Source organism: Chenopodium album, chromosome 20 (assembly GCF_948465745.1).
Source record: "Chenopodium album chromosome 20, dcCheAlbu1.1, whole genome shotgun sequence".
NCBI lineage: Eukaryota > Viridiplantae > Streptophyta > Magnoliopsida > Caryophyllales > Amaranthaceae > Chenopodium > Chenopodium album.
Window position 1 is genome coordinate 9,402,067 of NC_137853.1, and position 15,181 is coordinate 9,417,247.

General features: G+C 33.7%; 1 protein-coding gene across 1 annotated transcript; it reads right to left on the minus strand.

Annotated features, from left to right (window-relative positions):
- Positions 1-11,330: 11,330 nt before the first annotated feature.
- Positions 11,331-11,714, minus strand: LOC145596760 (putative lipid-binding protein AIR1B). Its single transcript, XM_081652961.1, has one exon. It carries the CDS (start codon positions 11,712-11,714, stop codon positions 11,331-11,333), a length of 384 nt encoding a protein of 127 aa, XP_081509087.1.
- Between the last annotated feature and the right edge of the window lie 3,467 nt (positions 11,715-15,181).

Here is a 15,181-nt window from a genome sequence, read left to right on the forward strand (position 1 = left end):
TCTTGTGTAACAAACTATTTCTAGATGTTTCTGCTGTAATAAAAGGCAAAATATAGCTTGTATTTCATTCATTCACTTAATTAATCAATGAATGATAATATCTCCTTTCTCTCTCTCTAAAATTCTACTGTATTTTTCTTCCTAATAATTTGATTTCATCAGATTTTATCAAAAGTACGATCGAGAATTCCTTTTACTCATTTTCTTATTAAGCGGAGCTCCAAATCAGAATAATCTATGTAATAATTCTTCCGTCATTTTGTCATGAGAAAATTATAATTTGATAACTCTTTAAATAAAAGAAATTATTCCTATAAAGTAAATGTTTATTTTCTTTGACATATGTCAAGATCATCTTTTTTTTTAGCAAAAATTAAGGGCTACTATTGAGAATTTCACAATTATAAATTATAAGACGTACAGTGCGTCTTGTGTGCGGCCGGCCACACCATGTGACCACTTGTAAAAAAACAAAGTAATCCTAATAACACTGATCCGGTAACCCCTGTAATGCTGACCAAAAAACCCCTAACTCCTTCCTATAACACAGATAAAGTAACTCCTGTAAAACTGAACGAGTAACTTGTAACCCCTATAACACTAACGAAGTAATCCACATGATTGACGACCACACCATGTACTGATACGTAAGCAAAGTGGACCCCATTAACGGATTCTAGCCATGAATCAGTTAAGTGGTGCTAAAATACAATTTTTTAAAAACCTTGTGGTGTTAAAATAATTTTTTTTTTTTTTGGTAGTGTTACAAACCATTTTTCTACTTTTTTGTGTTGTTAAAATCTAAAATTTCTAAATTATAGATTGGTAACTCCATATGACTCGATCAAAATCATTTACGACTATGTTTTCCTAACATATACTACCTCCGTTTTTTTAGGTGACACCATTTGACTTTTACACTATTCACAGACTACACTTTGACTCGCTTTTGTGATTGATAGATACGACAAAAATATAATCATGTGGGATTTTGTTTGAATCATCTATATGTCTATTTTATTAATATCCACTTTTTATAATTTTATAATATTGATAATTGAAGTTATTAAGCGTTAAAACATGCGTTGGCAAGCGTGATAATAGAAAGGTGTCAACTAAAAAAAATAGATGAAGCATATGATAAAAAAAAAGTTCAAAGAAATGTACGTGATTAGGGAAAAAGTTTGCTATTGAAAGAAAATGGAGGAAGTAAAAGAAAAAAAAAGTACTTTAATCTCAATATGCCTATATATTATTTATGTTGTATGTACTTGTATGTAAATTATGTGATAGAGAGTATATAAAAATTATTTTTGGTCTTACCCATTAGGTTAAGAGTTTGCTTTGATTAAATAATTGGTCCTTTACTGTGGTATATATCAAGAACGTGACACAAAGATCACGGGCTCAAATAATGTCTATCACTCCATCCATTCAAGTGGAATATTAGTATGATCCACTGTACGATGTATCCACATTTCAAGTTCAACGTACTCTTATGTGAAGGAGATTAATTACATATATAAACTAAAGCAAATTCGTTCACTTTCTCGTTCTGTACTTAGACATTTAAAAGAAATTATGTCAAATTAATAAAAGGAAATTTTGACAATTACCACATTCTGTTATGTCCATTTTAGCAATTACCACCTTCTATTTTTTTATTTTTTTTTGAAAATTACCACCCTCTATTTTCAAAAACATCAAAAGTTACCACCTTCTTGCCCCCCAACTACCACGTGACGTCATTTTGGGCCCATTCTTTCCCTTCCCTCCCTATTTCCCTCACATTTCTCATTCCTATTTGGATTCTCATCTCCCTTTTCACTTTTTTCCCCCAAACCACCAATAATTGTTCGTCAATTTTGATTTGGAGGAGTGAATTCAAGTGTTTTTTTATTGTTTGGGGGAAAAAAATGAAAGGGGGGATGAGAATCGAGTTAGGAATGAGAAATGTGAGGGAAATAAGGAGGAAAGGGAAAGAATGAGCCCAAAATGACGTCATGTGGTAGTTGGGAGGCAAGAAGGTGGTAACTTTTGATGTTTTTGAAAATAGAAGGTGGTTATTTTAAAAAAAAATAGAAGGTGGTAATTGCTAAAATGGACATAACAGAAGGTGGTAATTGTCAATTTTTCCTTAATTAAAACACAATGGAGGGTCATAGTAAGGTTGACACAACGAACATATATTAATTATATAAATAGAGTTGATATTCAAGGCATATGCATAGTATGAACAAAATTTTGAGAAACTACTTCTCCCAATGGTTTTGGAATGGAAGTTCTTATGTAAGCCATCAGAGAGTGAGAGATAGCTCTAATAGGGGTAGCTCAAGTGGTTAGAGCTTTCCTTCCGGTTTCATCCTCGTCCTTATTAGCTCTCTAAACACCAAAAAAAAAGGAACATTTGTCAAAAATAACACCACCTTTCACCGGTCTTCCAAGAATAGCACCACCTTTTGATTATTCCAGAATAACATCACCTTTCACATGCATTTGCCAAAAATGAAACAAAAAACCGGTGACCTGTTTTATAGGTTACATCTGACACATGTCACATATATGATTGGTTAATTTTTTTTTATTTTAACAAATTTTCTAAAATATAATGAATAATAATAAAAAAAATATTAAATTAAAAAACTTAAAAAAACTGAAAAAAAAGAAAAAAAAAATCATTTTTAAAAAAAACCAGAAAACCCCTTTCCCCTTACCCTGACCACCGTAACCCCCACCCCCACCCCCACCTGCCACCGCCGACTGCTTCTACCCCTCCCTTCCCCTGTCCCAATCGTGCGCCGCTTTCCCCCCAAACCCCCCATTCAGGTGTCGCGACCCACCTCCACCCCCAATCCCCTCCTTTCCCAATTTAATTTTCAACCCTCCACAACCGAAACTCTCTTTATAACCCCTCTAACCATTCGAAACACCCTCAAAACACCTTCCCCACTCTTGAAAATCCCCAACAACCACTTCCTGACCCTCGAAATCCCTAGCCGCTAGAATATCGGGGTAAGTGAAGTGGTTGGAAGTTTTCGAAATAGAGAGTGGAGGCGTTTTTACGGGATGGGGGAAGGGAGAAGGAGGGTTTCGTGGGTGGGGGAAGGGAGGGGGAGGTGTTTCGGCAGGTGGGGAGTGGATTTCCGGCTGCGTGGGGGGGTGTTGGTCTGGTGGAGGGGGTGGTTTGGGTGGGGGCTGGTGGTTTAGGGGGAAGGGGGGTGGTGGGGGATTTTCCTTTTTTTCTGTTTTTTTTTTCAATATTAAGTTTTTTTTTTAAAAATTTTATTTTAAGGATTTTTTTTTAAAAAAAAGTTTTTAAAAAATTAACCAATGATAGAGTGACACGTGTCCCAGGTAACCTTTTAAATAGGTTACCAACCGGTCATGTTTTATTTTTGGCAGATGTGTATCAAAGGTGGTGTTATTGTGGAATAATCAAAAGGTGGTGTTATTTAGGGAAGACCGCTTAAAGGTGGTGTTATTTTTGACAAATTTTCCAAAAAAAAAAAAGATCAAGCCATCAAGGCATATATAAACAAAAGCCTGAGAAGTTTCTCCTAATGGTACATTTTCGAATGTAAGTTTTATGTATGAAACTAGTGTTCGGCCCGGGCGTTGCTCCGGGTATTACTTTGAGTATTTTTATCATATTAATTATCAAAGGGCTTGAAAGAATTTATTTATTGTCGGAAATTATAATACTCGTATTACAATAACAATAATAAATAGTTTTGAATAATTTTTGCTTTTATTTCTAGGAAAATTTGTAATTATTAAGTCAACCTTTTGGCCGTCCGCTTTTATTACGTCAACCTTTTGATTATTTTTAAACACGTCAACCTTGTACTACTATTAACTTATATTACGTTTATTTACTGATTACCTATTAAACCCTTCACATTTTTTGAACTTATGAGATAGAAAATCTGACTTGGCATTGTAACCCCTAAAAAAATAAAAAATTATCATTTAATAATGCCAACTCATCAAGACTATACTCCAATTTTAATGAAAAAAATACCTAGTACTATTATACTCCAAATTTCCAAATTCACGATCCTCCTTTTCACCATGTTCCTTTCATCATCATACTACGACTCCATTAAACACAATACTATTCAATTCTTCCTTTAATTTTCCTTCATTCCTTTAATCACCTTATATTCATCTTTTATCTTTAAACTCCATTAAAACGCTCTCCATATTCCAGGTGGTGCATGCCGTAGAAGACGTTTCGAGCATAATTGGCAAAATTTAAGGTTAGTTTGCAAAATTAAATCTCCTAATTTGTGCGTTTAATGTGTAATTGGTGTAGTTGATGGAATTTATGGTGATTGCTTGATTAAATTGCAAAAATTGGGAATTATATAGGGATTTTTAAAATTGGGGGAAAATTGGGAATTAGGGATTATGACTATGCGATTGTAATTAGTGATGTGAAATTAAAGGGAATTCAACTAAGTAATTTTAATTGTGTGTTCATTTTTATTTAATCAATCTAATATTGAATCATATAAATATCAATTTAGGTGAAAATGGTGGACCAATTTTTTGATACTGTGACATTAAGATTTTGGCATGGTGGTCAGTTTAAAGTGATAGATAATGGGCAGTTGGTGTATTTTGGAGGAGATAGTAAAACATTTGACCTCGATCCTGATGAGATGAGTTATTTTGATGTGGTTGACTTGGCTAAGAAGTGTGGTGGTTACAACAATGTTGATGAAATTTTATACTTAATGCCTGGGTTGAAATTGGAAGATGGGTTAAGGAAAATTTTTAGTGACACCGAAGTTATGGAAATGGCAAAGTTAGCTGTGAAATTCAAGGTTGTAAATGTGTATGTTGTGCATTTATTTGTGGACTTGAATATGGCCTCCAATCATACAGAAAACGGTCCCCCCCAAAACACAACCATCTAAAGCATCTTCTTCTACCTCAAAATTAAAAAAATTAACACCAAAAAGGGGCCCACTTGATGCTGTAAAGAGGACTTCCCCCCCAAAAAATATTCCAGACCAACAAAAAAATATTGTGGAAACATCTGTCGATAAATGCCAAAAGCTACCCTCCACATGCTCTAAAAAAATACAACATCCACCCTTATCTACTTCTACTAAACCTAGTCTCACATCAGAAGCTCAAAATCCTACATATTCAACTTTTTCCAAATCAACCCTTCATCAAGTAGATACTTCAATTGATGATTATGATTGGATAGATCATAGGCCAGACAGTCCATTAGGTTGGGATGCTCTGGTTAGTGATATAAGTGAGAGCACTAACTCAGATGTGCCTTATGAACCAGATGAAGATTTTGTTGGAAGTGATGAAGAGGATTTCTATGATTATGATGTAGATGAAGAGAATGAAGGGATTTATGGGGGTTTAGAGGAAGTAGAAGAGCAGCTTGTTGATGGCATACTTGATAATGAGAGTGATAATAGTGATGATGAGTACAAGGATGTTGTAAATAAAGTGAAGGTGGTGAACTCTAAACTAGTTGATGTTGCTTTGCAACTCCAGAAGGAGGCAGCTGAATGTAAGCTTAGTTCACAAAATAATGAACAAGAAGATCAAGGGAATGAGGTTGCAAGTGAAGTTGATGGTGAAGGTAATGACTCCGAGTACTTTGATAGTGAGGATGACATACATACTCCACCAGAGAGTGATAATGAGGACATATCTGAAAGAAGATCAAGAAGGGGGATGTTAGTAAATTCCAAAACTGACTTCAAGGGGTTTAAGTGGAAGGTGGGGTTAAGGTTTCCTAATAGGGAAGCATTTAAAGAGGCTGTGGCTAAGTTTGCTATAGTGAATGGCAGTAATTTATTTATAAGGATCAGCTCTACGAAAAGGAGACAAGAATTAGGTTATAAGTGTGTGCCTAACTGTCCATTTTATCTTTATGATTCTTGGCATTCTCATAAAGCTAGTTTTATAGTGAGGGTTGTGAGGGATAAACATACCTGTTACAGAGATATGAAAAAGAATAGACAACTTTGCATGGATCCATGAGAGATCATTATAGTAAGATTAGGAGGTATAGAGAAGCATTGCAGTTGGCTAGTCCTGGATCTGTGTTAGAGATTGTGTGTGGTGGAAATAAACAAACTGATCCCCCTGTGTTCCAAAGATTTTTCACATGTTTTGAGGGTCTTAAGAAAGGGTGGAAGGATGGGAACCAGCACTAAGAAAGCTAAGGGAAGGCCTAAGAAGAGCACTACAACATCTTTGAGTCAAGTTGCATCCACATGTACACCTCAGGCACAACCAGAGCACTTCACCACTACCGCACACCCCGCTCAGATTGGTAGAGGTGGGAGAATGATTTTAGGTGGCCAAGGATCAAAGGGGAGAGGAACTGGAAGGGGAAGAGCTACAACTAAACAAGGTGAAGGTCAGACTCAAGCTTTTCAAAGCAAAGGAAGGGGTAAAGGAAAGGGAAGGGATCGAGGTCGAGGCTCCAATCAGGTATGATATCTTCATCATATGTAAGTTATTTTTATAGTTCAGATCACCATCTAATAACAACGTAATTTGTTCATTTTCAGGTCATTCCAAGTGGAGTTGGTGTGTTTATTACAGAAGATGGAACTCCCATGACCAATGTAAGCTTCTTCTCATTAATGCTATACACACTATGCTCTAGTTTGTTCTAACTTCATTTGACATATCTGTTTTTTTTCTCTTTTTTTTGGTTTTTATTTGCAGGCAAGTGGTAGAAGAGGCTCCGGAAGGGTTCTGACTAGTCAATCAAGTCAAGTTTGATCAAGATGCTTCTGTTATTGAATTTATCTATGTACTAGACTAATTTAAGTTATTTGATGGACTTGAGTATGTAATACACTTTTCTTTTTTGAAACATAGTATGTAATACACTTAAGAGATGTATTTAAGAGTATGCTTCTGACCCTTGCTTTGTGAGAAATCATAGTTTTAGATTATTATTAATATATTATATACAATGAAGCTTAGCGAGAAATTGAATGAAAAAAAGAAAAAAAAAGGTCCAAGGTAGGATTGAAGAAGACACATACGTGCCACATTAAGGCTCAAAATTATTCTTTGTTAGGTTCAGGTACACAGATGCGTTCATTGTATTAAAGAAAAAAAAATGTCTTTCGTCTTTTTTTTTTTTAAAAAAAAATTCAGATGTAAAAAAAAAAAAATGATGTTACAAGGTTAACGTATTAAAAAAAAATAATCAGAAGGATGGCGTAATAAAAGCAAAGAATCAAAAGATTGACTTATTATTTACATAATTTTCATTTTTGGAAAATTACATCAACATTTTTACCTCCACCTAATACTCCACGTAAGCAATTAACCCGTTTTTGCAGGTCATTTTCTATTTTACGTAATATAAGTTAATAGCAGTACAAGGTTGACGTGTTTAATAATAATCAAAAGGTTGACGTAATAAAAGCGGACGACCAAAAGGTTGACTTAATAATTACAAATTTTCCTTATTTCTAATATGTATTTATATATTTATGTGCATAGAGAGAACAACACAAGCTTATAGCTTGGATGGTAATAAGTTGGTCTTCATTCAATGAGGTCTTGTGTTCAAACCTTATTGAATGCATTTTTGGTTAACCATTACATGAAACAAAAATATGCTAGAGGTACACGTGGCATATTGAATAATGATGTGGCATTATGCTGGTGCAAGAATGAGATACACGTGGCACATTGACATTTTTAGGAACGCTTTTTAATATATAATAATAATAATAATAATAATAATAATAATAATAATAATAATAATAATAATAATAATATAATATATAAAGTATAGATTTACGAGGTATTTGTAAGATTATTATTCAAGTTATTCAGCTTTTAGGACAACCAAAAGATTCTAACCAATGGAGTCGATCGGTTTGAGCCGTCAAAAACCGACCTAAACTGGTGAATCCGAATTGTTCTGAAAAGGAACCAAACCACTAAGAACCTAGTATTTTAAAACCATAACCGACCCGACCTGATCTTTTAAAACTTGAAACTGAACTGATCCGAATGTTTGAGGACCGTTAATGAATTGTACCCGTTATCAAGCCGAACCGATACAACCCGAAATCGAGAACAACCCGAACCGAGTACTTTCGAACCCGATACCAGCCCAAGTACCCGACCCATTATAAACCGAAACCGTTTAAACCCGACAAAAACCAGATAAACCCAAATCGTTTACAATCCGACCTGTAACCGTTTAGGATCAAACCGTTTATAACCCGTACTTAGTTATGACCGGACCGTTTACATCCCGTAACTGGTAATGACCGAACCGTTTATAACTCTTAAATCCATAACCCGTTATGAGAGAAAATTTAAAGAGATAAAGTGTGTTTCCCAAAGCAGTACGGGTGAGTGTGAGGAATGAGATATGAGGATTTTAGGGTTTTAATTTGACTATGGCTGATTTTGATTAGGTTTTAGTGATTTTGGGGAGATTAATAATTGAGAGGCATTGGATTAAAGATATGTTTAATCAATCACCGTTGTGAGAGTATTTTATTGAGGGGTTTGGATTGTGATTTGTGTTTCTATTGAGCGACTAATAAAAATTATAAGTTAATAGTTTATAATCAATAGTTATATTTTAATTTATAAACTACTTGTAATAAAGAAATTATAGTAACTATATTTCCAAAAAAAAAAAAAAGAAATTAAAGTAACTACTTGCTTACTATTATTAGTAACTTTCTAGTTAAAACAAAGTACAAATATAAGTATACAACGAACTAATAAAGTGATAATTATTACTATAAGTCTCTAACGTGTTTATGACCCGACTAATTACAAGTTTACAATGCAACTTGGCTCGTTCTATTTCATTACTTGATCAATGTAACTTGTTTAAGTCTTTATTAATTATTTATGACATGAACCAATTTTACCCGATTTGTTTTGAGCCAAACTCATTTTTAAATGGATTGAGTTCTATCTGAATCAATTATGATCTGAACCGTTTACAACCCAACCCTATTAGGATCCGATTGATTTTAACCCAAAACCCGTTTTAAACTGGTAAAACCCGTTTTCAAACCGATCGAGTTCAACTCGAACCGTTATGACCTGAACCGATTAGGACCCGATATATTTTGACCCAAAACCCGCCTTAAACTAACAAAACCCGTTTTTAATTTGACCGGTTCAACCCGAACCGATTATGACCCAAATCAACTACAATCCGATCCGATTAGAAACCGACCCAAAAAGAAACTGTAATAAAAAAACAAACCGAACCAACTCAAAATTTTTTAAAACCGACCCGAACTGACCCGATAATGGTTTCAATCCGTTATAAACTGACCTGTTACAAACCGAAAACCATAAACCGAACCGTAAATCTGATTGACACCCCTAATTTATATACTTTATTTGTTTTATTATATACTTACAACTCACCTAGTTGACACGCTATTTAGGAAGAAATTAGTAAAGGTGGTGGAAAATTAAATTTGTAACAACTTTTAATTTCCCCATTTCTAAAGATGATAAGAATCTTCTAGATATCTAGCTAGATGTTGAGTATAATATGTTGAAATCAAATTATACGAAGTATATAATAGAGATAAGAGGGGAAAAAAATAACATAAACCAACTTGTATATAATCCATTTGTAAAGTTACATCATAGGACTAGCCTAACAAATTAACTAAAACTTAGGAACGAAGACAAACTAGCTAGTACGTGACCCACTAGTTACATGTTTAATTTCCACTAATAAGAAATTAACTTGATAAAAAATATGTTAATAAAACAAACCCACTAACTTAGGGTTCGTTTGGCATCGTTGTGGTTTTCTGTTTTTTGGTTTTTTGTTTTTTAAAAGTGTATTATATATGTCACATAATGAAACAAAAATTATATAGACTTATTAAAATCATGATAATTTTGAAAACTGACAACAGAACAGTGGAAACACCTTTTTCTTGTTTCCTGTTTTTTGGTTTTTGGTTTCAAAAAAACAGAAAATTGAAAACCAAAAATGATGCCAAACAAGCCCTTATTTGTTGCTAGATAATATAGGAACTAACTACATTGAGTTTGGGACAACACAATACTACAATAGTGCATCAATAATTCAATATCATCACTAGGCATATAAAACTGTAACTCTGAACTAGGAGAGTTATATGTGTTACTTGTTGACAATATGACATGACTAAGCTTAAAATATATGAATACATCAGTTTTTGAGTTTTACATAAAATAGCTACTAGGGTTAGGACTATAAAATCTTTGAAGAGTAAGAGTCTGTTCACATTTACTTAATTTCAGTTCAGTTCAGTTCAGTTCAACTCCTAATTTCCTTCTCTCATAAAATATTCAGCTCAGTTCACTTCAGTTCAGCTCCGGTCAGTTTAGTTTAGCTCAGTTCAGTAAATGTGAACAGGCCCTAAGCTATATGTTACTAGCTTAGCTTACTTATAGTAAGCATCTGAATAGATGACTGCTAATTTTTATTGGTCTATTGGGAAGGATTGTTAGATCCACACTTCCACAGGCATTGATGTAGGCATGTAGCAAACTAGACTGCTTGTAAAGGGTGTTAAGACTGTTGACTGTACTACATACGTCTATTTATTAATATTTTATTACTTTTATTTCTCATATTTAATTTATGTTTATATCTCAATTGTAGGCGGGACTTTCTTTTGTTGGCCTATTGTGAAGGATTGTTGACTAAACCAAATACGGTTTTTTTTTTTTTTTTTTTTTTTTTTTTTTTTAATGGAATAGGATGGGGTGATTTCATATTATAATAATAGTCATCGGCATTTACAATCATCCCTGAAGAGATCTAAATCCTCAATACAAGAATTAATCACCCCTAAACTAAACCAAATACGTTTGTTTGTTAGTCTTTTATTACATTTTTTTTTTCTTCTCATATTTGTGTTTATATCTTTTGGTCTAACTAGGTTCCGCGCATAGATCAAAGGAAGCTTTAATTTAATCTGCTTTAATTTAATATTACAAGACATAGCATAAAGCATTAAAGATTTCTCATCCATTCAGACAACAACTGAAATTGAGATGATCCTCAAAAGTAGATGGAGCAAATCAATAACATGAGTGTACATATTAAAGAAATTAGACTATTAATAGCTAGATTATGATGAGTACAGTATATAATTAATATAATCATAAGGTATACTGAAACTCTAAACTAGCTTACACAAAACGATCGACCAAGTTAGCACAAGTCCAGGTAAAGGATTTATAATTTGAAAACTTTGAAGAGTAAGCTTGCTAGACCAGTACCACCCTTGGCTAGCTACAAATAATTAAAGCATGTCGTATCGTATCGATCATTAGACGGGACACTTATACTGAGCAGGATTGCTGTATCCACAGGCATTAACGACGGTGAAAAGCTCCTTGTTAAGGAGGGCATTGCCAGTAAGGCCACCAAGACCACCATTGGCGTTAAGGAGGCGACCAAGGGTGGTTCCGAGAGGCGTGTTTTTCAGGGTAGTGCAAAGGCATACAGCAAGATCAGCATCAGCTATATTGTTGTAAATGAGGTCACAACAATCAGACTTGGCTTCAAAACCAAACTGAGCATTCACCAAATCATTGGCAATGTTGATACACGCATTCACATCTAGTACAGGGCAAGTAACGGCGTTAGTTGACACGAAAGCGAAGATGGCTAGGTTAACCATCATTAAGGCAACGGCGGACTTGGAAGCCATTTTTGTTTCTTGAATTTGGATTAAGCTAAGGATTAAGAGGGAATGTGTTTGTTGGTTTGGGTTGTGAGGGGAGAGCAACATTTCATGGATATTTATATATAGATTGCATGGAAGGGTATTTTAGTAATTTGGCACAAACCGTAGACTACTTCATTTTATTGTCTAATTATAAATTAATACTAATGTTACGTATGTATGTAGTACTACCTCCATTTTTATTTAGTTGATACGTTTCTTTTATCACTCTTCCTAACGTACAATTTTAATGATTAATATTTCTTATTCTTCATATTGCAAAATAATAAAAAGTGAATATTAATAAAATATGCATTGACAAGATTAAAACAAAATTCCACTTGACAGTACTTTATCGTATCGATAAATTACAAAAGCTAATTAAAATGTAGTTTGTGAATTGCGTAAAATTAAATCAATTGGTTCAATTAGAAAAAACGGAGGAAGTACTTTTGGAGTAGTTTATACTTTATAGGCTGGGAGAAAAAATATTATTATAGTACAATATACTTGTACATAGTAACGTGCTAAATGCGCATCAAGAATATAATAAATTCATAGGGCAACGCGCAAATGCTTTTGTGAAACACTAAATTTTATACATAGTAGTTTAAAGCTTTTGCGAGGGAGCTTCCTACCTGGCTACCTTATTAAGTAATTACAAGTAGGATATAAATAATTAAGAATGAATCAATTAATAAATTGTTATATGCTTCCTTCAAATAGAAAATTAATTTTTCCTTAAAAATATAATTATATTTCGCACCTTGTTAGCTAAGGTCGTTGTGGACTAATAATTAAAAATTAGCTAATTGTTTTAGGCTGACTAATTCAAAAGACAGCTCTTTGGCAATCAGAAAGAACATGCACATCATGACTCTTAAAATAAATATATAATTTTTATAGACATGTGCTATTTATTATTGTTTTTAATCTTGATTATATTCGATCAAGTACAACGAACTCAAAGCATATATGTGTAAAATTGGCTAAAGTAGGATGGATTAGATTCCGTTGTACCATACGATGAGAATCTAAGCACAATTTAGGAGTACTATACTCTAGTTGTAAGGCTTAATGACTTGATCTAATTAAGTCCACTTTACTATGTCTATATTTCTACGAACATTGGATCACGTTTATTTAATTCTCTAATTACGATGCGATTTACCGTGGGTGTGATTTATTTATCCCCTAATCATTAAATCATCATCCTTAATTCAAATAATTTCAATTTTAGCTATTGAAAGTTAACGTTATATGGTGCTACTTCTATTTTCAGTTGATGTTTGTTAACACTTATAATTTGCTTATAAATTGAATTATAATATAGAAAAGAGTACATGTTTAATTTAATGGCACATACAATGCACTTGAGTGAGTGTTAGAAAAGAAAGTAGTGACTAGTGAAGGGTAAATTTTTGGATTTTAAAAATAATTTTTGAAATTAATTATAATAATAAATAATGCATTTAAATACCCAATTTATAATTGTGTGGTAGTAGAAATTACTACTTTTATTTTGAAATAAAAATAGGGGTTGGAATTTTTTATATCATACAAATAATATCTCAAAGTTGCAAATAACGACATCCTCTTCTTCATAAAACGTAGACACCAAATAAGCTTAAAAAAAAAAGGCGAAAAGAACATCATGTTAGTAAATAATGAACATGAGTATTCTAAAGAACATCAAGTTAAGATAAAACGAACGTGAGATTTTCTCATCATCAAGTTAAGATAAAAAGAACGTGAGATTTTCTCAGCATAAATCTTTAATTACGGGAAAAGATCTACCCATGACTCACATCAATTGATAAAATCTTTACCAAATTTATCATTTTCTAAAATCAGTTTCGCTCTCTCTACAATAAAAACCAGTTTCTCATAATTTTTTTTTATTCTCTAATATTTCGCCCAAAAATAATTAAGATTTTGTTTTTAAATTTCAAAATTCAAAATTTAAGCTTTTAAATTTTTTATTTTGTTCATATTTTTCACCAATTATATATAGGAAAAATTAGAAAAAATAATCCCAACTTTCATCAATTTTGGCACAATAATCCCAACTTTGAATTATTCTGGAATAATCCAAACTTTAGGGGGTCTTCTTTTTCTTCAGTCCTTATGACCGGTTACCTGTTGAGAAGGTTAATTTTTTTTTTTAAAGCCACGTGTCAGTACATGATTAGTCCAAAAAAAAAAACTTTGAAAATTAAAAAAAAAAAAACATAATTCCCCCTAAACCACCAGGCCCCCACCCAAACCTCCCCCTCCACCAGCCCTCCCCCACCTCTTCCACCAGACCCCACCCGGAAAACACCCCCAACGCAGCCGGAAACCACCCTCACCCCCCGACCACTACTCCCCACCTGCCGAAACACCTCCCCCTCCCTTCCCCCACCCACGAAACCCTCCCCCCTCCCTTCCCCCACCCCGTAAAAACCACCTCAAGCCCTTCCTCGAAAAAACCCTCCATGCCAAACCACGTCGGCACCCAAACCTCCTCCTCTATGCCGACGTTCTCACTCCCCCAACATTTCCGCCCCCTTTCTCCCTCAATTTTGACCCATAATCAAAACCTTAAAACCATTATTGGGGTTTCAATTTTGGAGTACGGTGATGAGGGTTTTGGATGTTGCGACGGGGATGGTGGTTTGGGTCGGTTTCGACAGGTGGGGAGTGGTGGTCGGGGGTGGGGGCGGTTTTTCGGCTGCGTGGGGGGGTGTTTTCGGGTGGGGTCTGGTGGAAGGGGTGGGGGAGGGCTGGTGGAGGGGGTGGTTTGGGTGGGTGGCTGGTGGTTTTGAGGGAGGGAAATTCTTTTTTCTTTTTTTTTTTTTAATTTTTTTGTTTTTTTTTTAAATTTTTTTAGACCAATCAGGACTTGACACGTGTCAAGTAACCTGATATAATGGGTCATTGATTTTTGTTGACCGGTTTGGGATTGAAGAAAAAGAAGACCCCCTAAAGTTCGGATTATTCCAGAATAATCCAAAGTTAGGATTATTGTATTAAAATTGATGAAAGTTGGGATTATTTTTTCTAATTTTTCCTTATATATATAGTTATAATAGTATTCATTGTATGTGTAGTACCCCGTATTTTTAAAACGTATTTCTAATTAATTAATTATTATTCTCTTAAAAAAGGTATTTTAGTAATTTATATTATTATTTGAATTTTGGAGCCAAAATGATATTAGAATTTTGGCGCCAAAAGTATTTTAAAACTTAATTATCATTGACACATCTTTTGCCGAATGCTCCCGAAAAATGCCTACTCTATTTATATATATTAGATTGTATTTTGTTTTTGACACAGAATGAAATCTTAAATGGTGTCATTATATTTTTAATAAACAGAAAAAAGGACCGTCATTTCAATGTAGCAAAAACTAAGGTTTGCTAATGAGAATTTCACAATTATATACAAGATGTAAGTGAAGCAAATTA